This window comes from Coregonus lavaretus (assembly GCF_964263955.1).
Source record: "Coregonus lavaretus genome assembly, chromosome: 2".
Classification (NCBI taxonomy): domain Eukaryota; kingdom Metazoa; phylum Chordata; class Actinopteri; order Salmoniformes; family Salmonidae; genus Coregonus; species Coregonus lavaretus.
The window spans coordinates 35,328,919-35,352,730 of NC_139989.1; the positions used below are offsets into that span (position 1 = coordinate 35,328,919).

The 23,812-nt window shown below is 43.2% G+C and overlaps 1 protein-coding gene across 2 annotated transcripts; it reads left to right on the plus strand.

Moving 5' to 3' along the window:
- The first annotated feature begins 246 nt into the window (after positions 1-246).
- Positions 247-23,007, plus strand: LOC311142827 (ABI gene family member 3-like). 2 transcript variants are annotated; one of them, XM_084178523.1, is made up of 9 exons: positions 247-606; positions 9,367-9,537; positions 14,704-14,883; positions 15,734-15,795; positions 16,576-16,677; positions 16,895-17,205; positions 19,808-19,933; positions 21,271-21,399; positions 21,578-23,007. In XM_084178523.1, exons 1-9 carry the CDS (start codon positions 475-477, stop codon positions 21,742-21,744), a joined length of 1,380 nt encoding a protein of 459 aa, XP_084034649.1. In that variant the 5' UTR covers positions 247-474; the 3' UTR covers positions 21,745-23,007. The 2 variants fall into 2 exon arrangements, with proteins under 2 accessions (XP_084034649.1, XP_084034650.1); XM_084178524.1 differs by having other exon boundaries at positions 409-606; positions 16,579-16,677; positions 21,578-23,001.
- The last annotated feature ends 805 nt before the right edge of the window (positions 23,008-23,812 follow it).

The window sequence follows — 23,812 nt, forward strand, 5'->3', positions numbered from 1 at the left end:
CATTCAACTTATTCCAGGTATTCCTTAAAGAGGTAGGGTTTCAAGTGTCTCCGGAAGGTGGTCAGTGACTCCGCTGTCCTGGCGTCGTGGGGGAGCTTGTTCCACCATTGGGGTTCCAGAGCAGCGAATAGCTTTGACTGGGCTGATACAACATCAAAGGTTTTATTGCTTACGCACACCATCAGCAGCACGCCTTGCAAATGTCAAGGCGTTGCAGAAAGAGGAAGATCAAGTGAGCTACACCACACACACAAACAGCCAAGTGGTAAGTAAAACAGCTTCTCTTTTTTGGTAACGCAAATTGGGAGAATCTCCAGCCCTACTTTTGGTACTGCTTCTGCAAAGTGATGATGTTTCTGCGTGTTGGACATATAAAGTGATGTACTTCAACTAACAAGTTCCCACAAGTGCCTCACGGAGAGGTTGCAGTCGCCACGGGTTTCCAAGGAAGAGAGTTGCGGGCAAAGGGGCATCATGAAGGACCAAAGCTGTACTGATGCAATTACAAAAATCTTCCAAGAGGCTCCGTCGGCGAGACAAGCCCTGTTGGACAACTACAACAACCTGATGAATGTGGCCGAATACTGTGAGAGCAACTACCTGCAGGTGAGATGAAAATGTAGTGCAGACATGGCATAGCTAAGGTATAACTCCGGCAGTGTCCATTATGGACACTGCCTGAGTTATACGGTAGCTAGTAGACATGGCATAGCCTATCAATTACTTGTACAGTTCAACAAATAGCCCACAGTACCGTTACCTTCACAGCAACGAGAGTAGGCTATTCAAATCAAGGCCCTACATCATGCATCGATCCAGCTAAATAGTGAAAGAGAATTGTTTCTCTCTCACCTCATTCAATAACACAACTGTTTTCACAAAGCATATCCCATACGGGAAAAAATAAATTTCAACATACACTATATATACAAAGGTATGTGGACATCCCTTCAAATTAGTGGGTTCCGCTATTTCAGCCACACCCGTTGCTGACAGGTGTATCAAATCGAGCACACAGCCATGCAATCTCCATAGACAAACATTGGCAGTAGAATGGCATTACTGAAGAGCTCAGTGACTTTCAACGTGTCACTGTCATAGGTGGCCACCTTTCCAACAAGTCAGTTCGTAAAATATCTGCCCTGCTAGAGCTGCCCCGGTCAACTGTAAGTGATGTTATTGTGAAGTGGAAACGTCTAGGAGCAACAGCGGCTCAGCCGCGAAGTGGTAGGCCACACAAGCTCACAGAACGGGACTGCCGAGTGCTGAAGCCCGTAGCGCGTGTAAAAATCGTCTGTCCTCTGTTGCATCACTCACTACCAAGTTCCAAACTGCCTCTGGAAGCAAAGTCAGCACAAGAACTGTTCGTTGGGAGCTTCATGAAATGGGTTTCCATGGTCAAGCAGCCGCACACAAGCCTAAGATCACCATGTGCAATGCAAAGCGTCGGCTGGAGTGGTGTAAAGCTCGCCGCCATTGGACTCTGGAGCAGTGGAAACGTGTTCTCTGGAGTGATGCATCACACTTCACCATCTGGCATAATCTGGGTTTGGCAGATGCCAGGAGAACGCTACCTCCCCAAATGCATAATGCCAACTATAAAGTTTGGTGCAGGAGGAATAATCGTCTGGGGGTGTTTTTCATGGTTCAGGTTAGGCCCCTTAGTTCCAGCGAAGTGAAATCTTAACGCTGCAGCATACAATGACATTCTAGACGATTCTGTGCTTCCAACTTTGTGGCAACAGTTTGGGGAAGGCCCTTCCCTGTTTCAGCATGTGCACAAAGCGAGGTCCATACAGAAATTGTTTGTCGAGATTTGTGTGGAAGAACTTGACTTGCCTGCACAAAGCCCTGACCTCAACCCTATCAAACACCTTTGGGATGAATTGGAATGCGACTGTGAGCCAGGCCTAATCGCCCAACATCAGTGCCCAACCTCACTAATTCTCTTGTGGCAAGTCCCCGCAGCAATGTTCCAACATCTAGTGGAAAGCCTTCCCAGAAGAGTGGAGGCTGTTATAGCAGCAAAGGGGGGACCAACTCCATATTAATGGCATTGATTTTGGAATGAGATGTTTGACAAGCAGGTGTCCACATATTTTTGTTAATGTAGTGTATTTAATGTTATGTAAAATGTATTTAAAATATAAGTTGATAAATTGCCATGTTTGCTAAAATGCATGTAATGCCTTAAAATGTATTCCAGAGATGCATGTACAGTTGAAGTCAGAAGTTTACATACACCTTAGCCAAATACATTTAAACTCAGTTTTTCACCATTCCTGACATTTAATCCTAGTAAAAATTATCTGTCTTAGGTCAGTTAGGATCACCACTTTATTTTAAGAATGTGAAATGTCAGAATTTATTTATTTAATCACATTCCCAGTGGGTTCATTCTTAATTAGTATTTGGTAGCATTGCCTTTCAATTGTTTAACTTGGGTCAAACGTTTCGGGTAGCCTTCCACAATCTTCCCACAATAAGTTGGGTGAATCTTGGCCCATTCCTCCTGACAGAACTGGTGTAACTGAGTCAGGTTTGTAGGCCTCCTTGCTCGCACATGCTTTTTCAGTTCTACCCACACATTTTCTATAGGATTGAGGTCAGGGCTTTGTGATGGCCACTCCAATACCTTGACTTTGTTGTCCTTAAGCCATTTTGCCACAACTTTGGAAGTATGCTTGGGGTCATTGTCCATTTGGAAGACCCATTTGCGACCAAGCTTTAACTTCCTGACTGATGTCTTGAGATGTTGCTTCAATATATCCACATAATTTTCCTTCCTCATGATGCCATCTATTTTGTGAAGTGCACCAGTCCCTCCTGCAGCAAAGCACCCCCACAACATGATGCTGCCACCCTCGTGCTTCACGGTTGGGATGGTGTTCTTCGGCTTGCAAGCAGCCCCCTTTTTCCTCCAAACATAACGATGGTCATTATGGGCAAACAGTTATATTTTTGTTTCATCAGACCAGAGGACAAAAAGCACGATCTTTGTCCCCATGTGTAGTTGCAAACCGTAGTCTGGCTTTTTTATGGCGGTTTTGGAGCAGTGGCTTCTTCCTTGCTGAGTGGCCTTTCAGGTTATGTCGATATAGGACTCATTTTACTGTGGATATAGATACTTTTGTACCTGTGTCCTCCAGCATCTTCACAAGGTCCTTTGCTGTTGTTCTGGGATTTATTTGCACTTTTTGCACCAAAGTACGTTCGTCTCTAGGAGACAGAACGCGTCTCCTTCCTGAGCGGTATGATGGCTGCGTGGTCCCATGGTGTTTATACTTTGTACTATTGTTTGTACAGATGAACGTGGTACTTTTTTTTCTGAGGTCTTGGCTGATTTCTTTTGATTTTCCCATGATGTCAAGCAAAGAGGCACTGAGTTTGAAAGTAGGCCTTGAAATACATCCACAGGTACACCTCCAATTGATTCAAATGATGTCAATTAGCCTATCAGAAGCTTCTAAAGCCATGACATCATTTTCTGGAATTTTCCAAGCTGTTTAAAGGCACAGTCAACTTAGTGTATGTAAACTTCGGACCCACTGGAATTGTGATACAGTGAATTATAAGTGAAATAATCTGTCTGTAAACAATTGTTTGAAAAATTACTTGTGTCATGCACAAAGTAGATGTCCTAACCAACTTGCCAAAACTATAGTTTGTTAACAAGACATTTGTGGAGTGGTTGAAAAATGAGTTTTAATGACTCCAACCTAAGTGTATGTAAACTTCCGACTTCAACTGTATATGCTCCTAAAAACCAATGAGGAGATGGCAGAGGCAGGACTTGGACCGTGCCAAGCGTAAAAAATAGAACCAAGTTCTATTTTAGCGCCTGATTACGCAGACGCTCGTTGACACGCACGAGCAGTTTGGATGAAATGATTGAATAACATGTATGTGTACATTTATTTTGCAACGCTCAAATATGCAACGTGGGCAGTATGGTCAGCATGTAACGGTGGCCCATCCCCCCCAAAATATATATCTTAAAGCCACGCCCCTACTAAGCCATGCCTCCAGTCCAGGGTTCCTCCACAAACCCGTTGCTACATTGAACCATTCAAGGTTCCTAAAAGAACCCCTCAACTAACCGAAGGTGCAAATATGAACCATTGACTAGCAATGGTTCCTTGAGGAACTCCAGGGGTTCCTTGAGGATCTCCAGGGTTCCTTGAATCACCACTAATTCTAAGAGTGTAGTCTACAGGGTGCTCAAAGTGGTTCCTAATTTGGCCTATTAAATTACTCTTTACATATTAATCAATGGAGCAAATGCTTTGGGCCACCAAGCCAAAACTTTGGCAGTGATATCATTTAAATTGTAATGTTGAGTAAAAACAATATGTTTGATTTCACCTAATTTTAACATTATGTCATAAAGAGCACATGTTCAACTTTGTGAGAAAAAAAATTCCCATCTGAAGAGGTAAAAAAAATGACTTTAGTAAGTGCCTCTCTTCAGCGTAGTTAAATAATGAAAAATAAATTGAGTGCCTGATTTAAATGAAAACTGTACAACGCTCCACAATATGTCAAAGTGTAGGTGTATGTCTTGTGCTTCCAATGAGTGTTTATACTATTACTATACTACTATACACCTCTACAGTGGGGTTTTAGCAGTGTGATGCTGCTTACGTAACCAAGTGGGAAATGGGAATTGGGAAAAAAGGAAAAATCCACTTGAAAGCCCCTCCAACTGCTAATTACTAGTTAAATCAGCCATGAATCCCCTTGTGATAGGGGAATGGAAGCTTGTTGTGTGCAACAGGGAGGGACAATTGAATGCAAGATTCACAACAAACTTTAAAACATTTCTAGCCTGTCTATCTTTGGGTAACAGGGTTGACGTGTTATTCTCGACACGCTCAGTTTTTCACCACAAAACACCAGAAAATGTCCAAAAAGAGTAGAACCAGTTCACCTGCTTTTACACTATGATTTGATTATTAGATGTTCAATGTTTCTTTTGAAATAAATATTTCAAAAGTAATAGTTTCACCATATTAAAACGAGAGTTCAGTTCACGTAACATGGTTGACATTAAAATGAGGGACAGACGTAAATTAATCACAAATCACATGAAATAAATAATCATCTTCAGAAATAACTTTGTCAAAGCAACACAATAACTAGGGCTTTACAATGATGGTGAAAGCTTGGGAGTATTTTTTGAGATTAGTCGGTTAAAATCTTCCTAGAAGTCACAGAGGGTGGATGGAGGGACATGTCAAAATGCTGAATTTTGGCACTTTAGCAAGTCTTTATTCATACTGAAATTCCCATTGACTGAATTCTCCATGTGGTCTATATTAAAGGGCACTTCATTTCATATAACTGGCTTTTAAAATTAAATATGTGCATCATTTCTACTGGAACAACCCAGTACACGTTATGTTCTGCCTTTTGGATGTTGGTTGCAACACTCTCGTCAAGTTCCTTTGTTTATTTGTCATATGCACATGAGAGACATACAGTCACTACATGACCGATAATGTATCATGATTGTAGTCATTTAAATACATGTTAGTGCTTTTGGTATGTGTCAAGTACAATAAAAATGCATTTTGACAAAATATATTGTAGTGTCTGCAACCTATTGGAAACTTTGGAGGTGTTGCTTGTTGGGGGCGTGGCTTTGGCCTCCTATGAGACTGATTTTTAGGCCAGTTAATATGTTATGTTGTGTTCAATGATTAAAGGTGAAGTTTGTACATTGCCAGTATATAACGTTTTATTGTTAAGACAGTTGCCATTTTGTTACAATATGATTTGGTGGATTTCTTAAATATTTGCCATACATAAAAAATATATATATATATTTCTTACAAATACATTTAAATGCGTGTTGGAATATATTTTACAAAGCATTTCCAAATTCATTTCCAAATATATTTACCAAATATATCGATAAATACATGTGACAATTGTTTGATGCATTTAACATATACTGAACAAAAATATAAACACAATGCAACAATTGCCACAGATGTCTCAAGTTTTGAGGGAGCATTCAATTGGCATGCTGACTGCAGGAATCTCTACCAGAGCTGTTGCCAGGAATTGAATGTTTATTTCTCTACCATAAGCCTCTTCCAACGTCGTTTTAGAGAATTTGGCAGTATGTCCAACGGCCTCACAACCGCAGACCACGTGTATGGCGTCGTGTGGGGGAGCAGTTTGCTGATGTCAATGTTGTGAACAGAGTGCCCCATGGTGGCGGTGGGGTTATGGTATGGGCAGGCATAAGCTACGGACAGCGAACACAATAGCATTTTATCGATGGCAATTTGAATGATCATGAGGCCCAATGTCGTGCCATTCATCTGCTGCCATCACCTCATGTTTCAGCATGATAATGCATGGAATGTCGCAAGGATCTGGACACTATTCCTGGAAGCTGAAAATGTCCCAGTTCTTCCATGGCCTGCATACTCACCAGATTTGTCACCATTGAGAATGTCTGAGATGCTCTGGTGCGAAGTGAACGACAGCGTGTTCCAGTTCCCACCAATATCCAGCAACTTCGCACAGCCATTGAAGAGGAGAGGGACAACATTCCACAGGCCACAATCAACAGCCTGATCAACTTTATGCAAAGAAGATGTGTCTGTGTTCCCAGTCATGTGAAATCCATAGATTAGGGCCTCATTTATTTATTTCAATTGACTGATTTCTTTATATGAATTGTAACTCAGTAAAATTTTGAATTTTTATTCAGTATACATTAAGAAACATTCCTGTCGAAGAAAGAGGAACAGATTAGTTTACGTAGTTAGAAGTACTCGCACTAGTTTAGAAAGCTTACAAAATTGACAAAGAGCATTTCTGTGCTTGTATTCTAGTGTGCACACTGGGAGAGTGATGCTGCTAGATTGTGCGCTTCCGGTGACACCCGTCTCCTTCAAATATTTCAGTGTAAAGAGAGTGTTTCAATTTGAAGAGAAACACAATAGACTGCATCCTAATTGGTTGTGTATGTGTGTGACATGTCTCTATCTGCATTTGAGTGTGAGAGAGAAATAGGGTTAATCTGAGCACAGCAAGTAGCACAGGAAGTCTCTGAGCATCTGTGTGTTAGAAGTGAGCATGCATATGTGCTCATTTTTATGTGAGTGTGAAGGAGTGCACATATACGGGTAGGCTCTTACAGTGAAGGGAAAAAAGTATTTGATCCCCTGCTGATGTTGTACGTTTGCCCACTGACAAAGACATGATCAGTCTATAATTTTATTGGTAGGTTTATTTGAACAGTGAGAGACAGAATAACAACAATAAAATCCAGATAAACGCATGTCAAAAATGTTATAAATTGATTTGCATTTTAATGAGGGAAATAAGTATTTGACCCCTCTGCAAAACATGACTTAGTACTTGGTGGCAAAACCCTTGCTGGCGATCACAGAGGTCAGACGTTTCTTGTAGTTGGCCACCAGGTTTGCACACATCTCAGGAGGGATTTTGTCCCACTTCTCTTTGCAGATCTTCTCCAAGTCATTAAGGTTTCGAGGCTGACGTTTGGCAACTCGAACCTTCAGCTACCTCCACAGATTTTCTATGGGATTAAGGTCTGGAGACTGGCTAGGCCACTCCAGGACCTTAATGTGCTTCTTCTTGAGCCACTCCTTTGTGGCCTTGGCCGTGTGTTTTGGGTCATTGTCATGGTGGAATACCCATCCACGACCCATTTTCAATGCCCTGGCTGAGGGAAGGAGGTTCTCACCCAAGATTTGACGGTACATGGCCCTGTCCATCGTCCCTTTGATGCGGTGAAGTTGTCCTGTCCCCTTAGCAGTCTTATGCTACACAAAGATAAATAGCATACATTTTTCTAAACTAATCCAATCACTGAAATGGTTGTTCCAGTTTAAATGATTTAGGTAGGCTCCTTTATCAATGTTCCTAACCCTAACAGTCATTCTTAATGCAGGTTGCAGGTGAATAAAAAATTCACATAGGCTGGATTCACATAGGAATTACATATCACATTGCAAGCCAACATAATGTGACTTGCAGGCCTGATGTGGCCTGGAAACCAGTAGGTTCATAACACCACTGTGTTGAGGTAAAACATGGTCATCAAAGTAAGGCCTTATGATATACTGTATGTAATGTATTGTATTGTAATAAACAGTTTAACAGTAGGAACTCTGTGAAGTCCACAGGACTGAGAATGAACGAATTCAACAATCATGTCTCTGTCACTAACAAATACAGTCAAGGGTGGTAACTCTATAATTCACTCGAAAAGGCAACGCACACTGTGAAATTATATTGGGGTCGTGGCTTAGTCGCGGCGTGGCTTTGAATTATTTATTTTTGGCCACCCGTGAGTAGAAGTGTTGTATCAATTTAAGTGGCCTATGGTTATGGTAATTAAAGTTTGAGCACGTCTGCTGCTAATTCTGAAGTCTTTGTAAAACCTTACATAAGAGCATGTGGCAATAAAGACATATTATAATGTCCAACACTGAATGACCTTGTCAAGAGATACAGACCTCTTGGTGTAATGGATAAAAATGCTATATGAGGAGTTATTGCATAACACTGAAAGTGTTAATTCCCTAACACTGACAAGGTGTAACAGCGTCAGCACTAAGCACAGTGTTCATTTAACGCGCAAAAGTGTGGACCTGTGTAGACACTGGCCCAGTGTTAAATGTAACACTGTCAATGTTGATTTAACACTGGAGAAATTGCTGTGTACATTCACCATGAAATTAAATAGAATTGTGAACGCAGCGATCAGGCTGTTTCTTCCAGGCTAGTAAATAAGTGCTTTCACTGGCTATCTAAAAAAGGGGTAATGTGTTTAGCACTGAGCTGTCAAAGACTGTGTGTGTATTTCGATATTATGGTTCCATAATATCAAAATACACACACACAGTCTTTGACAGCTTCCAAGAATTAGAACAGGAAGTGAGAGGTCGGATTTCACTGCTCTTCTCAGACACTTCAACAGCATCATATGAAAAAGTCATCCTACATTGTCATTTGAAAATGTCAAAATCAGATGCTATTATTATCATGATTGTTATGATCCCCAAGTAATCATTAATCTATTGTTTGGTATTTGTGACATGAGCATCATGTTTTTGTTTTTTATGACTGTTAGTCTTCCAATGTCTCTCTCTCTCTCTCTCTCTCTCTCTCTCTCTCTCTCTCTCTCTCTCTCTCTCTCTGTCTCTGTCTGTGTCTCTCTGTGTCTCTCTCTCTCTCTCTTTCTCTCTCTCTCTCTCTCTCTCTCTCTCTCTCTCTCTCTCTCTCTGTCTCTGTCTGTGTCTCTCTGTGTCTCTCTCTCTCTCTCTCTCTCTCTCTCTTTCTCTCCCTCTCTCTTTCTTTCTCTATCCCTCCCGTTAGGCAGGTGCGGATGCGGTCAAGGCCCTGGAAGAGACTAAGAACTTCACCACCCAGTCTCTGGCCAGTGTGGCCTACCAGATCAGCACACTGGCCTCCAACGTGCTCAAGCTGCTGGACGCACAGAACTCCCAGCTCAGACACATGGAGTCCTCTGTCAACCTCATCGGACAGGTAGAGCAGAACACGGCAGGGGTTACTAGCATGTCTCCACACTTTTTTGTCACTAGCATGTCTCCGTACACACTTGTGTGTTAGGCCCCGATTCAGTTTCAGGAAGAGAACACAAGCATGTGTATGTTAGCAGCAGTGGCGGTTGGTGCCGTTTAAGATGAGGGAGGACGATAATATTTTTTATGAGCATTGCCTTGTTTCTATTACAGCATATTGGTTGACTGTCATTCATATTCCATTCACCCAGCTCAATATAACATCGATAGGTTTAGGCTACTACATTTCCCCTATACCCATCATGAGGTTGCTACAACCTAGCCTATGAATGAAAGTTTACAACGTAGGTGCACAGGTCGAGAGAAATTTGAGTAATCAAGGTGACAGACATTAACACATTCAATACCGCCTTGCACACTCTTGCCTCCATCTAGCTGATCTAGGGTGCAATCATTAGTCCAACAGATGCAAACAAGAGTTTCTATTGGACAAATTCAGGTATGTTTATACCCATTTTGCTCCGTTTGCTAAATGTTTGCGAAACGTTTTTCAACAGAATCGGTGGAATTAATGCACCCATAATCACACGCAAACACCGTTCACTTTCATAGCAGCCACATACAAACAGCATGATCAATTTTCTTTTTGTATAATTCCTTCTCGCATCTACGCAATCTCCTCACATATTCCCTTTGCTTGTGGACTTCAGTGCAATCCAAACCTTCTTATTATAACCGCTAACCGCTACACACAGTCGTTGTGACCATATTGTCATAGTCAACATAGCTACCAGTGGCGGCTGGTGAAAAATATTCTCGGTGGGGCTGTGCCATACTTTTTTTTTCCTGTAACCATCGCGATATATTTTAACACAAACTGCAGGAAAGCAGTGCTCAGTGAAACATTCAGTAATTATTTAATGCCAATATTAAAAAGTTGAGGCATTCTTACACAAAAACATATTACACAAACCCAAGCCTTTCATTTGCATTTAAAGTGAACTTTTCACCATTGGTAGTAAACAGGCAACGCAACAGGCATGCTGTCAGAACAGAGTGGAAAGTGGACAATAACATGAAATTATTATAAAGTTTATAGGAAATCTTACACTGTATAAAAGGATGTATAATATAGAAATTGATATCAAGTGGATGAACTCAAACCTTTGACTGGAAGAATAGCATACAGTATTTTATGATCATACTAAATGTGACTAATTGTTAATGTGCTCCAGAACTGCAACAATTAATTGATACAAAACAACATATATACAGTAATATTAGCAAAGACACTATTAAGACTTTCTAGAGTACCATATATAACTGGATTTTTTATGCTAAGGTCAACTATATACAAAGAAACATGCGGCCAGAGCTGCTCTGTGTGTGTGTGTCTGTCATCTTATTTGTACAGGAATTTTATATATATATATAGACAGACAGACAGACAGACAGACAGACAGATAGTGTGTATATACACACATATCATTTTGTTCTGCTGTGCACTTAGCAATAAAGTTAATCTTCAATAACAACTAGGCCTCTTCTAGAAATTGACCTGGTGGACACCTGAATAATTATTACAAACTGTGTAGTACTTTCCTGCATTATTATCAACGTCTGATTGTGTCTTCTCTTTCCTTTTAAAATACTAAAACAAATATAATTGTGACGGCTCTATGATAATCACTCACTTTGATGACCAGACACATTTAGGCTTTTAAACTGTTGTAAGTGAACTATTCATCTTTCTAACAACATCTTTATCAGCCAATAGTAAATATAGTTATTTACCTGATTGTTAGCATGCTGTCTGTGAACCTCTGGACAAGTGCTTTAATGAAGACAGGGTCGATGTTCCTCTTCTGCAGCTGGCTGAAAAGCATGTCCACATTTGGCATGATCTTGTGGAACAGTGCCAGGAAAAAACAGAAAGCCTCGTCTTCGAGCATCCTCACAAAGCCCCCCGCCTCTCTGACAGTCGGGGCATCAAAGTTCCCAGAGTCTCTGATGGTCTGGAAACACGTTAGTGGGTGGAAACGTCAGTCGTCTCGTCAGCTTGAATGGCGATAAAATCAGCACTCTTTACTTCCTCCAGGATGTAATCCTTAAGCACTGACAGCATACATTCCAACAGCTCGTTCTGTATCGTCTTTGACGTGCCCTTAAAAACGGTAGCTGTCTTCAGGTGCTCCTCCAGCACACTGTCGAGGGAGGCAACAAAATCCACTAAGCCCCGGAAAATGCCGGGGTTGTCCGAGGAGTCAGTCTCCTCGTGCCCACGCAAGGCCAACTCAAAAGCCCCACAGAACTTCACACAATCGATAATTTTGGATAGAATGTGCCTGTTTTTATCCACCTCCTCATTGTGTTTCCTCACCGCAATCCTGTGGCCGTCATCCAGCTGCGTAGCAATGTTCACCCTTCCTAATACAGCTAGCTTTACAGAGTTGTCCATGTGTGCCCTGGTGTTCTCATGTTTCTTTACCTTCTCTGACAGGTGCTTCATATCCCTCACTCCGGTACCTGTCCATGCTGAATCTGACCCCGTCCGGCCCGTCGTTTTAAAAAGCAAGCACGGAAAGCAAAATAAAGCATCAGTGCACCCAGCTAGCCAAGCCTTCCTGGTGTACCAGCTACGGGAGAAGCCGCGCATATACTGCTTCCCTTTCTCGCTAGCCTGCTGTCTGATTGAGAGGTCAGGTTGATCTGGGCCCAGCTCTTTCACCCGAACTTTCTCTGACAAAGTTCTCCTCTCAAACGGATCTTGGAGGAGAGATTTCACCGAGTTAGGGTTGGGTCTTGGAGGAGTAACGTTTGCGCTCACCATTGTCGTCTAGTAAAAATGGCGCCACTGGAGCCCGGTCCTTATTTTATCAGGGGCGAGCTTGGGGCGATAAAATAATCGCCCTCCTTGGATTCGAATTAAAATCGCTGATTAGCTACATTTTATGTCATACATTCATATCTTAAATTAGCAATTGGCTTAACTGCTACGTAGACCCGCCTCCTCGGGGCACTTTCTGTATCGCCCAGAGCTGACGAGGCGTTTGACAGGCAGAGGAAAGGTTGCGAATATGATTTTCTATCATATCTTACACATATTACTGTGTGCATTCCATATTTCAAACACACAAATATTGACATACTGATGTTTTTATTATTATTATTATTATTTTTATTTATTTTTTATTTTATTTTTTTAAATAATTTTATTTAAGGGGGCGGCGCCCTAGCGCCCTCTATCGGCCAGCCGCCACTGATAGCTACTAGAACTAACGTGTTAGTAAACCCGCTACAATCATGCAGTACAGTGTACAGTCAGCAGCAAGCAGTTTAGTTACACTGGCGAGCCCCGGTGGCAATAAATTCATAAAACCAAAAGCTTACCTTGACTTGGAAGAGTTTTAGTGTTGGATAGCCATAGCCAGCTAGCTAACATAGCATCCCGCTCTGTTTGAGCCGGTTGTTTGAGTAGGCTAAACTAGCTAGCTGCATTCGCTAGCTAAGTAAGTGAAAGTGAAAGTGAAAAAAAAAATACAATTAAATATAGCTAGCTCTCTCTCTCTCTCTCTCTCTTGCTTCTCATTCATTTTTGAATAAATGAATTTGTTCAAAACTGTTCAGCTATTGTCCTTCTCTCTCATTGAGTCACCTATTCAGCATATTTCATGCACTACAGTGTTAGCTAGCTGTGTCTTATGCTTTCAGTACTAGATTCATTCTCTGATCCTTTGATTGGGTGGACAACATGTCAGTTCATGCTGCAAGAGCTCTAATAGGTTGGAGGATGTCCTCCGGAAGTTGTCATAATTGCTGTGTAAGTCTATGGAAGTGGGTGAGAACCACAAGCCTCCTAGGTTTTGGACTAGCTGTCCTCTGGCTACACCATGGTGCTGCCCTACAGAATGCTGTTGAGGCTACTGTAGACCTTCATTGGAAAACAGTGTGTTTTATTAAATGATTTGGTGACGTGAATATATTTAGCATAGTTTTATCTAAAAAGGATAACTTTTTTAGTGTTTCACTATAAAAATGAAATTCACTGAGGAGGATGGTCCTCCCCTTCCTCCTCTGAGGAGCCTCCACTGGTTAGCAGAAATGTACAGTTAACCTTGCTAAAAAGAGGTTTGCTTGCTTGAACCCGGACTTTAGAATGAGGAGGCCCATCAGAGGCAGTGACTGGAAAAAAGGAAATTTGATTTCATGAGTCTTACCCTCTGTCCGAGGTTGATGCGTTGTTGCACCTAGATCAGCACGGTTCTCTGAGTGTCACTGGTACCCACTGTGCCAATTTCCCTTATTCCTTGTCCCCTCCCTCTCTTCCTCCTTTTCCTCTACCCCTCCTTTCCCTCTATCCCCTACGCCTCCCTCCTTCCCACCATCTCTTCCTCCCTCATCTCCTTACCCCTGGTGTTCAGCATATGAAGGGTCTACCTCTCCGCTGACCTGGGCTGGTTTCCAGGGACTCTTTGGGGACCCTGGCCTTCTTCCATGCAGAATAGTTGATTTCTCCATCCCCAGTACACCGCGTGCCTCCCCTCTCTCCCTCTCTTACACCAGCCCAACTGTCCCCCACTGCCCCCCCCCCCCCCCCTCCCCTCCCCCTCTCTGTAGCCCCACTGTTCCCAAAGCTGGCACAGATCCCAGGCATTCCTGCATGCTCCGTGCACAGCATTATCATACAGAACCAGGTCACCTGAGGAGGGGGTTGGGGTGGAGAGGTGAATGGGTTGAGAGGCTACAGGGTGAACTTTGACCTTCAACACAGAGCATCATAGGGGCTGGGATGGAATGAAAGACCCCAATGTTCTCTGTTCTGAGCGTTCCTTCCTGCTAACCTCTGAATGATGTCTTCCATTGTCTGCTGGCACCCATGAAGAGTCCCTAACAACTGTATACTAAATGATAGGGCTCACTATTTGGGGGAGGAAAGAGGGTTTGAGAATATTACCACTTTCGTGAATGAGCTATATTGAGCTAATGATGTTGTTAGAGAAAGGGTACCATGCTATTCCATCCTATATGGTTTCTTTAGTATTTTGGAAAAGGTTACATTTTACCAGAGGGAAGGAATTAAGAATGGCACGTTTATCTGTAGGTTTGTTATCAATTTAAGTGTTATTGATTCATACCCTGATGACAACATCCTCTGCCTCCTGTCTTGCAGACAGTGGACATGCACAGAGAGAAGGTGGCCCGGAGAAAGATAGGGGCTTTTACCACAGCCAAGAGGGTTCCCCGCAGTCACAAAATTATCCCCCCGGCAACAGGCAAGGAGCCCAAACCCAAGTACACCCGTAGTCCCATCACCTACTCTGACCTGGACACACTGGGACATGGCATGAAGGTGAGACTGTGTTCTCAAGTTCAAGTGCAATTACTCACAACACATGTTTTACCTAACATTCCCATGATATTCAAATGGTCAAAGGTTCAAATAAATAATTTTCCTGGAAGTGTCTTACTATACATCTACAAACTGTACACTACTGTATGTTGCAATCAATATTCAATAGTAATGTTGGAAATTACTTATGTGGAAATGTAATTACATAATGCAAAGTTGGTGAAAACTACTTTTTAAAACCTGGGCTGTGTTACCAGGGTACTATGGTTGGAAACAAAGGCTCCGTAGGTTTCCTTATCTCTCTAGACAAGCCTTTCAGATGCAGCTGGGCAGCAGCCGTTATTTTTTACCACTGTGCTTCTAGTCTACACCACATCCAGTTAGAGAGGAGCAGCTTGTTGCGTAGGGCTGACCTCGATTAGCACACACACACACACAAGCATGCACGGATGCAACGCACTCATGCACACACACACACACACACACACACACAGAGCAAGCAGCCAGCCAGCCACTGTGCACCGTGGGAAAATGGCTAGACACACTAATTAGTGCTGCCAAGGCTAAGCCGCTTCATTGATGCTCCAACACAATTCCCTCATCTACAGCGGACACACACACACACACACATAAACTACCTCTCCTTTTTCACTCTGCTCTCCCTTTGTCTTTCTTTCTCTCTCTCTCTCTCTCGCTCTCTCTCTCTCTCTCTCTCTCTCTCTCTCTCTCTCTCTCTCTCTCTCTCTGTCTGTCTGTCTGTCTGTCTGTCTCTGTCTGTCTGTCTGTCTGTCTGTCTGTCTGTCTGTCTGTCTGTCTGTCTGTCTCTCTCTCTCTCAACACTTCCCCACAGGATTCTGGTAAGATGCTTGGGAAAGCAGGGTCATCAATGCGCAAACATGGCGGCACCATCAGGTATGATTCTGACACTGCTGACTCCATTTGACTGCTCTGCTCTCACACTGTCAGTCTAACTGTAACTGTTTCACTTCCTGTAAAAGTATTTCAGACAGGAAGCCTAGTTTCCGCACATCCTCTATGCTCAGTGGCCCACAAAAAAACCTTTATTTAACTTTTATTCAAGACCAGACACATCAGCAAAGGAAATCCTTAAAATAATGTGCGTGTGTGTGTGTGCGTGTGTGTGTGCTGTGGGTAGGGGAATGAGGGTAAACAGTATTCATGACTAACCACACCTCCTGTCCAATCATGTTTGTTGTGTTCCTTCAGTAGGGGATTGAATGCCATTCAGCCAGAGGGAGATTTACTGTGGGCAGGAGAAAGAGCACAGAGCTTTCACAATGAGATTATGCCAAAAACAAACCAGGAAGTATAGAAGTCAAATGTGCGGGTATCATTTGCACTGAGTAGCATATTTAAACTGTTAGGTGAGAGAAGAGAACAAAATCTCTCAGTCAAGCTTTCTGCATGTTTCTCACTATGAGTTGATAGAGCTGGTCTGTGTGAGTTCAAGTGTCAGCATTTGTGATAATGCATCTGTGGTCCTCTGTAAGCTCAATTGGTAGAGCATGGCGCTTGTAACGCCGGGGTAGTGGGTTCGATCCCCGGGACGACCCATATGTAAAAATGTATGCACACATGACTGTAAGTCGCTTTGGATAAAAGCGTCTGCTAAATGGCATATTAAATATTATTAAATGTATGTGACGCTTACAGCTGTGTGTGTGTTTTCAGCAGGAGCACTTCCAGAGCACCCCCAGAGCCTGTCCAGTGTCCCATAGCCCCCTCTCTGTCTCGAGGGGCATCCCTCACCTCTCTCCATGATCGCTCCATTGGGTAAAAAACACTTTCTGGAAACACAGTTTATACTGTACACACATAAGCTTTGACACTTACTACTAAACACTCCATTCCATACGATTACTCAGACACCTCAGTTAAGTGTGGTGTTTCTGGATTTATATATTTTGTGTGTAGAGAAGCCTGTAGAATATCTCCACCCAGACATGGAAATATACCTCTAGTTTACATTGCCCTCCCCCTCCTGTATCAGGTCCAGCTTCGGCAAGGCCGTGCCTCCCCCCGTGGTCCCCAGCTGGCCCGCGTCACCTGACTCTGACATCATCACCACCCTGCTGGAGGAGGCCCCGCCCCCACCACCGCCCCTGTCTCTGATGGAGGATGGTGACGCCGCCATGACAGCTCCGGCCCCTCCTCCTCCTCCCATGGCGCCTGCTGCCTCCTTGCTGGACGTCCCTCCTCCCCCTCCACTGCCGCCCACCACCACAACCAGCACCCCTGAACCTGCCCATACCAGCCTAGCCAGCATCCCCTCTCCCCCTGTCCCACCCCCACTGGAGACTGGTAAGTATCATGAATTTCATAGATATGAATAAACCATTTGTAACTAGTGTACATACTATTAGTAGTTGACTGTAAACATACTGTATGCGGAACTATAGTACATTAACATATCACACTCAATATAACTTTTTCAAACAGAAATTTGCATCCTGTAGCACTAACTCCAAAAAGTTTTGGGACACTGTAAAATCCATGGAGAATAAGAGCACTTCCTCCCAGCTGCCCACTGCACTGAGGCTAGAATTTCAACAAGCATTTTGCTACGGCTGGCCATGCTTTCCACCTGGCTACCACTACCCCGGCCACCAACTCTGCACCCTCCGCTGCAACTTGCCCATGCCCCCCCCCCCGCTTCTCCTTCACACAAATTCAGACAGCTGATGTTCTGAAAGAGCTGCAAAATCTGGACCCCTACAAATCAGCTGGGCTAGACAATCTGGACCCTTTCTTTCTAAAACTAGCCGCCGAAATTGTCGCAACCCCTATTACTAGTCTGTTCAACCTCTCTTTCGTAACGTCTGAGATCCCCAGAGATTGGAAAGCTGCCGCGGTCATCCCCCTCTTCAAAGGGGGTGACACTCTAGATCCAAACTGTTACATACCTATATCCATCCTGCCCTGCCTTTCGAAAGTATTTGAAAACCAAGTTAACAAACAGATCACCGACCATTTCGAATCCCACCGTACCTTCTCCGCTATGCAATCCGGTTTCCGAGCTGGTCATGGGTGCACTTCAGCCACGCTCAAGGTCCTAAACGATATTATAACCGCGATCGATAATAGACAGTACTGTGCAGCCGTCTTCATCGACCTGGCCAAGGCTTTCGACTCTGTCAACCACCGCATTCTTATTGGCAGACTAAATAGCCTTGGTTTCTCAAATGACTGCCTCGCCTGGTTCACTAACTACTTCTCAGATAGAGTTCAGTGTGTCAAATCGGAGGGCCTGTTGTCTGAACCTATGGCAGTCTCTATGGGGGTGCCACAGGGTTAAATTCTTGGGCCGACTCTTTTCTCCGTGTATATCAATGATGTCGCTCTTGCTGCTGGTGACTCTCAGATCCACCTCTATGCAGACGACACCATTTTGTATACATCTGGCCCTTCATTGGACACTGTGTTAACAAACCTCCAAACGAGCTTCAATGCCATACAACACTCCTTCAGTAGCCTCCAACTGCTCTTAAACACTAGTAAAACTAAATGCATGCTCTTCAATCGAACGCTGCTGGCACCCGCCCACCCGACTAGAATCACCACTCTCGACGGGTCTGACCTAGAGTATGTGGACAACTACAAATACCTAGGTGTCTGGTTAGACTGTAAACTCTCCTTCCAGACTCACATTAAGAATCTCCAATCCAAAGTTAAATCTAGAATTGGCTTCCTATTTCGCAACAAATCCTCCTTCACTCATGCTGCCAAACATGCCCTCGTAAAACTGACTATCCTACCGATCCTTGACTTCGGCGATGTCATTTACAAAATAGCCTCCAACACTCTACTCAGCAAATTGGATGTAGTCTATCACAGTGCCATCCGTTTTGTCTCCAAAGCCCCATACACTACCCACCACTGTGACCTGTACGCTCTTGTTGGCTGGTCCTCACTACATGTTCGTCGTCAAACCCACTGGCTCCAGGCCATCTATAAATCACTGCTAGGCAAATCCCCGCCTTATCTTACCTCATTGGTCACCATAGCAGCACCCACCCGTAGTCTGCGCTCCAGCAGGTATATCTCACTGGTCATTCCCAAAGCCAACACCTCCTTTGGCCGCCATTCCTTCCAGTTCTCTGCTGCCAATGACTGGAACGAATTGCAAAAATCTCTGAAGCTGGAGACTCTTATCTCCCTCACTAACTTTAAGCATCAGTTGTCAGAGCACCTTACCGATCACTGCACCTGTACACAGCCCATCTGAAATTAGCCCACCTAACTACCTCATCCCTATATTGTTATTTATTTTGCTCTTTTGCACCCCAGTATCTCTTTTGCACATAATCTCTTGCACATCTAGCATTCCAGTGTTAATACTAATTGTAATTATTTTGCACTATAGCCTATTTATTGCCTTACCTCCATAACTTGCTACATTTGCACACACTGTATATATATTTTCTGTTGTATTTTTGACTTTATGTTTTTTTACCCCATATGTAACTCTGTGTTGTTGTTTTTATCGCACTGCTATGCTTTATCTTGGCCAGGTCGCAGTTGTAAATGAGAACTTGTTCTCAACTGGCTTACCTGGTTAAATAAAGGTGAAAGATAAAAATAAATATCAAACATCTAGGCGGAAAATATTGCTTGTTTTTGTGTTTCCCACACTGTGAGACAGCTTTAGCACACTGCACAGCACAGTATAGTAGAGGAAATGAGAACACGTTGTGTGCAAACAGACACCCAGAGACACGCACATGCTGAAACATCTAGAGGCAGAAAACCAGGAACAACCAACCTTGTGCCTGCTGTGATACTAAGAAATAAATACTTTTTCGGGCCTAGTTGCATGATTGTGTTACTGATTTCACACGGTATGAAACGCTGAATATCGACTGATGAAGCCGATATTCTCCTCATGAATATTCTATTTTCTTAGTGGCTGAAGAGAACGGCTTCCCGCCCCCTATGCCACCACCATCTGACGAGCCTCTCCCTCCACCAACCAGTGAGGGCCTGGAGCTCCCTGGCCCGCCCCCTCCACCGAGTGATGAGGTGGATGAAGGTAAAAGGAGCGGGTTGGTTGGGTGCAACACCCAGCCCTAAATGTGTCACACTGTACTTTTAATGGTCTTTCAACAAGTGGTTTTGAAAGGACTCACATCCAATTCTAATGCCGCAAAGGATCTGATTTGTTGAAATGTTGGTATCTATTTGTTTAGTTTAGCTGTCTGTCTGGGGTTTGTTTGTCTGTCTGTCTGTCTATGCAGAGCACGCTCGTTGATGCTGATCTTTGGTGTTTTCCTGTCCTTATCTCTGTTATTAGACTCTATTCAGTGTCTTCCTCTCTCTTTCTCTCTTTGTGTCTGTCTGCTTCATCTTGACCTTTTGACCTGTGACCTGTCTCTCTCCGGCTCAGCTCTGCAGCCCAGGCGGTCTCGTGTACGTCGTCACCCCCCCAGCTCGCGCTCCATGTCCCTCAGGGTCCGCACGGGCCCTAGCTCTCGCTCGCTCTACACTCGCTCGCTCTTCCTTCCAACCATCCAATCACGTAAGGCCACATTGGCAACCCACCCATCCCAGGTCCTGCCCTCAGCTGTAGTCCAATATGGCCTCATGACTTAGCATTAATATACCAATCATTAGCTCATGATGAGCTGAACATGGCTAATGCGAAACTGCTTTGATATTACACCACCATTATTTAGGTTTTTGATGCATGATGAAAGTTCAAGCCTTGCTTAAGCTATAGTGTTAGCTTTCATATTAGTGCTAGCATTAGCATTTGGAGTCCCCTCTAAAGACCCCTTTTGGTTGATCTGATGTAATCTTTCCCCGTCACCCATTCCTACCTCTCCCTCTGTGACCTCACCTGTCAGTCATGATCCCCCCTCCCCCTTCATACCCTCCTCCTCTCGCCCCTACCGTGTCGCTGAGCCCCTTGTCCAGCCTGCCCGCCCACCTGGAGCACCTGGGTAAGTGGAGACTGTGTGAGACCGCAATACACCCTCCAGGCCACAGGGGGGGGTGGTGAGAGGGTGACTTCTGTCCAAATGACTGCATCACTGCTGCTGCTGCTGCTGCTATTGCTGTTGAGTCTACTGTGTTGGAAGGAAAAGCCATGGACAGATTCTGTCCTCTAAAAGTCCGTCAGACACTGGGTTGGTAACGTCTTTGTTTTGTCCTTGATAGATATGATGGCTTATGTTTTTCAATATAACAGATAACACATTATGTGGAGAAAATAGTTTCAAAGAAGTACTGTAAATTCATTTAAAGAGACCTCAGAACAAGTTATGCACTACAGTTTTCATACACTTTGGAACATATGCTGAATTACTTGTATGGCAAGTGGTGCAGCCTATCAGTTTGGGTTTATATGCCTTTTGTCCAATCCTGTAGATCTGGTGATCCCAGCCCCGCCTCCTCCGCCTTTTACCGACAGCGTGGGGGGCTTTGATGACGTCATGCCACCCCTACCTCCCCCTGTGGGTTATCACACGACTGGCCCTACAGACTTTTTAGAGAAAGGTATGATAGTGCTCCATGCATATTCACCAATAGATAAATTACTAAATGCTGTCATGGCCCAAATTGCATGCATACTTCTACAGTACTTATTCAAAGTCTGACCGAATCATACCATAAAATATGGCCTATGTTTATGTGGTGTCTTGGTTGTTTCATTGCAATTCACGTTCCCTCCCAGTGGTGGCGCTGTACAGCTACAACTCAGGGAAGCCTGGGGACCTGGTATTCCAAGAGGGAGAAGTCATCTACCTGACCAAGAGGAATGAAGATGGCTGGTGTGAGGGACTGCTCAACGGAGTAGAGGGATTCTTCCCTGGGAACTACGTAGATTCCTCCACCAGCTAAGATATTAGACCACTTAAAAGTAGACTCAGCGATATGGCGTAGATGCAGAGAGTAAGCAGCATAGTGGGTCAATTTCCACTACAACTAAGAGTGTTGAAGCCCGAGGCTCAACTTGTCCTCTGTTTTGGTCCATGTTGTAAAAGCGTGAAGCGAACCCGTACATACAGTATGCGCAGATACTATGTGTGACTGTGTGAGAGCGGAGTCGTGCATCTCGCTTATCGCAATATCTGCGGTGCTGCTTGTGGCAATGTCATTTCACTTAGTCTACCTTTAATATGAAGAGGGAAAGTAGGCTCTGTCCACAAACAACCGGTAACCCTATACCCTAGGTCAACCTAGGCACTTCATGTTGATCAGGAAGAATTGGACGGGTATAAACATACCTATTCACATAATTGGTATAAGCATGAACTATTGTAGCTTCACCTTTCCCTTTGATAGGCCAGATGGAATTTCAACCATATTACCTCTCAGGTATAGAGTTTAGGGCTAGTGGTTGTTGGGTTGTTTCTTCATGGGGACGTAGTCAACTATTAGCTTTGTAGAAAGACCTCTACTGACCCCTACAGGTCATAGTAATATGAACAGAAAATAAGGCAATATTTACACAAGGAATGATGACAGGACTCTGAAATATAGCCACTATATAGCGTGCCGGGCTAGCTATATATTACCATGAGGGTCAGTAGGTAGGACGACTTTAATATCTAATATCTTTCAACCAAGACTAGATAAAAGATAAAAAGTCAGCTTGCTTATTAACCATGAAGTTAGTGAATACTTGGTAAAGAGGGAAAATGCTTTGCAAGTTATACAATAGCTCTATGTCCTGTTCAGTATTGTTTTACAAGTACTGTAATAACAGTATGTGAAATAGTTTGTCCTTACTGTTGTGCTCAGTAGGACAAGCCCTGAACGCTGCGTAATGATGTGGTAGAGTTGCTTCCGTTTTTTGTCAATGAGACCAGCCACTGTTTGCTGCTGCAGTTTTTGGCACTGCAGGATGATATTGGTCTCTTAATTAGACTTGCACTAATATATTTTGTAATATTCAAACTAAGATTAAGTAATATATGGATTATAGAGAAAATGATAGGAGAAAATATTTTACTATAGTGATGTCATGAGATTGACGTTTTTGAAAGTGATTTTAGACTTGTTAATGTTTTCAGTTAGAGTTTCATTTTGATATTTAGTATATCCGTTTAGATTGAACAATGTTTTATTTACATGTCTTTCAATAAATGCTTAGCTTTTCCTAATTAACTTGTCCAATTATAACTCCTTTTTCAATTATAAAACCTTAACCCCCTTCAGATAAAGTTAATCTCTTCTTCCAATATTCTCATGCTAATCTAGAAACCAACTATAGAAAAAATATTACTACGTGATGTGCTATGAAGAGCGTTAAGAGGTGTAACAAACTAAGTCCATATCATTTCGTTGTCTAAAACGTGCCCCGATAGGTCTTATTCTAATGCTAAGACAGAATGATACATACAGTAACTTCCACTTTAGTGAACTTTACCATTGTGTTTGGCCTCATCATGGCAATGGCAGCTCAGGTGCTGTGCCTTTAAACAGCAAAGGGTTGCCATAAACCTGTAACCTTAACCTTCAGTCCCATAGCACACCCTTTGCCAGATAAGACACACATTGACACAGACATTACAGTACACATACACTCAGGTCTTCTATAGTCACACACACATACAGTACACATAGGTTCAGGTCCTTATTGATTTCCGTTGAAGTCCCAGGTTCACTGAAGCGGCTGCTGTCTTTAAGGTAGGATAACGTTTATTTGGATTTATATTTTTGCAATGGGTTTACATGCAGTATAATATGACTATAGGTCAACAGAACTTTGTTAGTATGAATGTATGATGCATATCTACTCTGACAGACTGAATTGAATAGATTCTTCTTGGTGTTGACTCTGTGTTTTACACATTGACAATGCGGTTAGGTATGCTATTCTTTGGAAGCTTGTTCTTTCACTTCACTTCCACTTGTGGTTTTATATACTTGTGATTTTATCAACCAGTGGACTTATTAACATGAT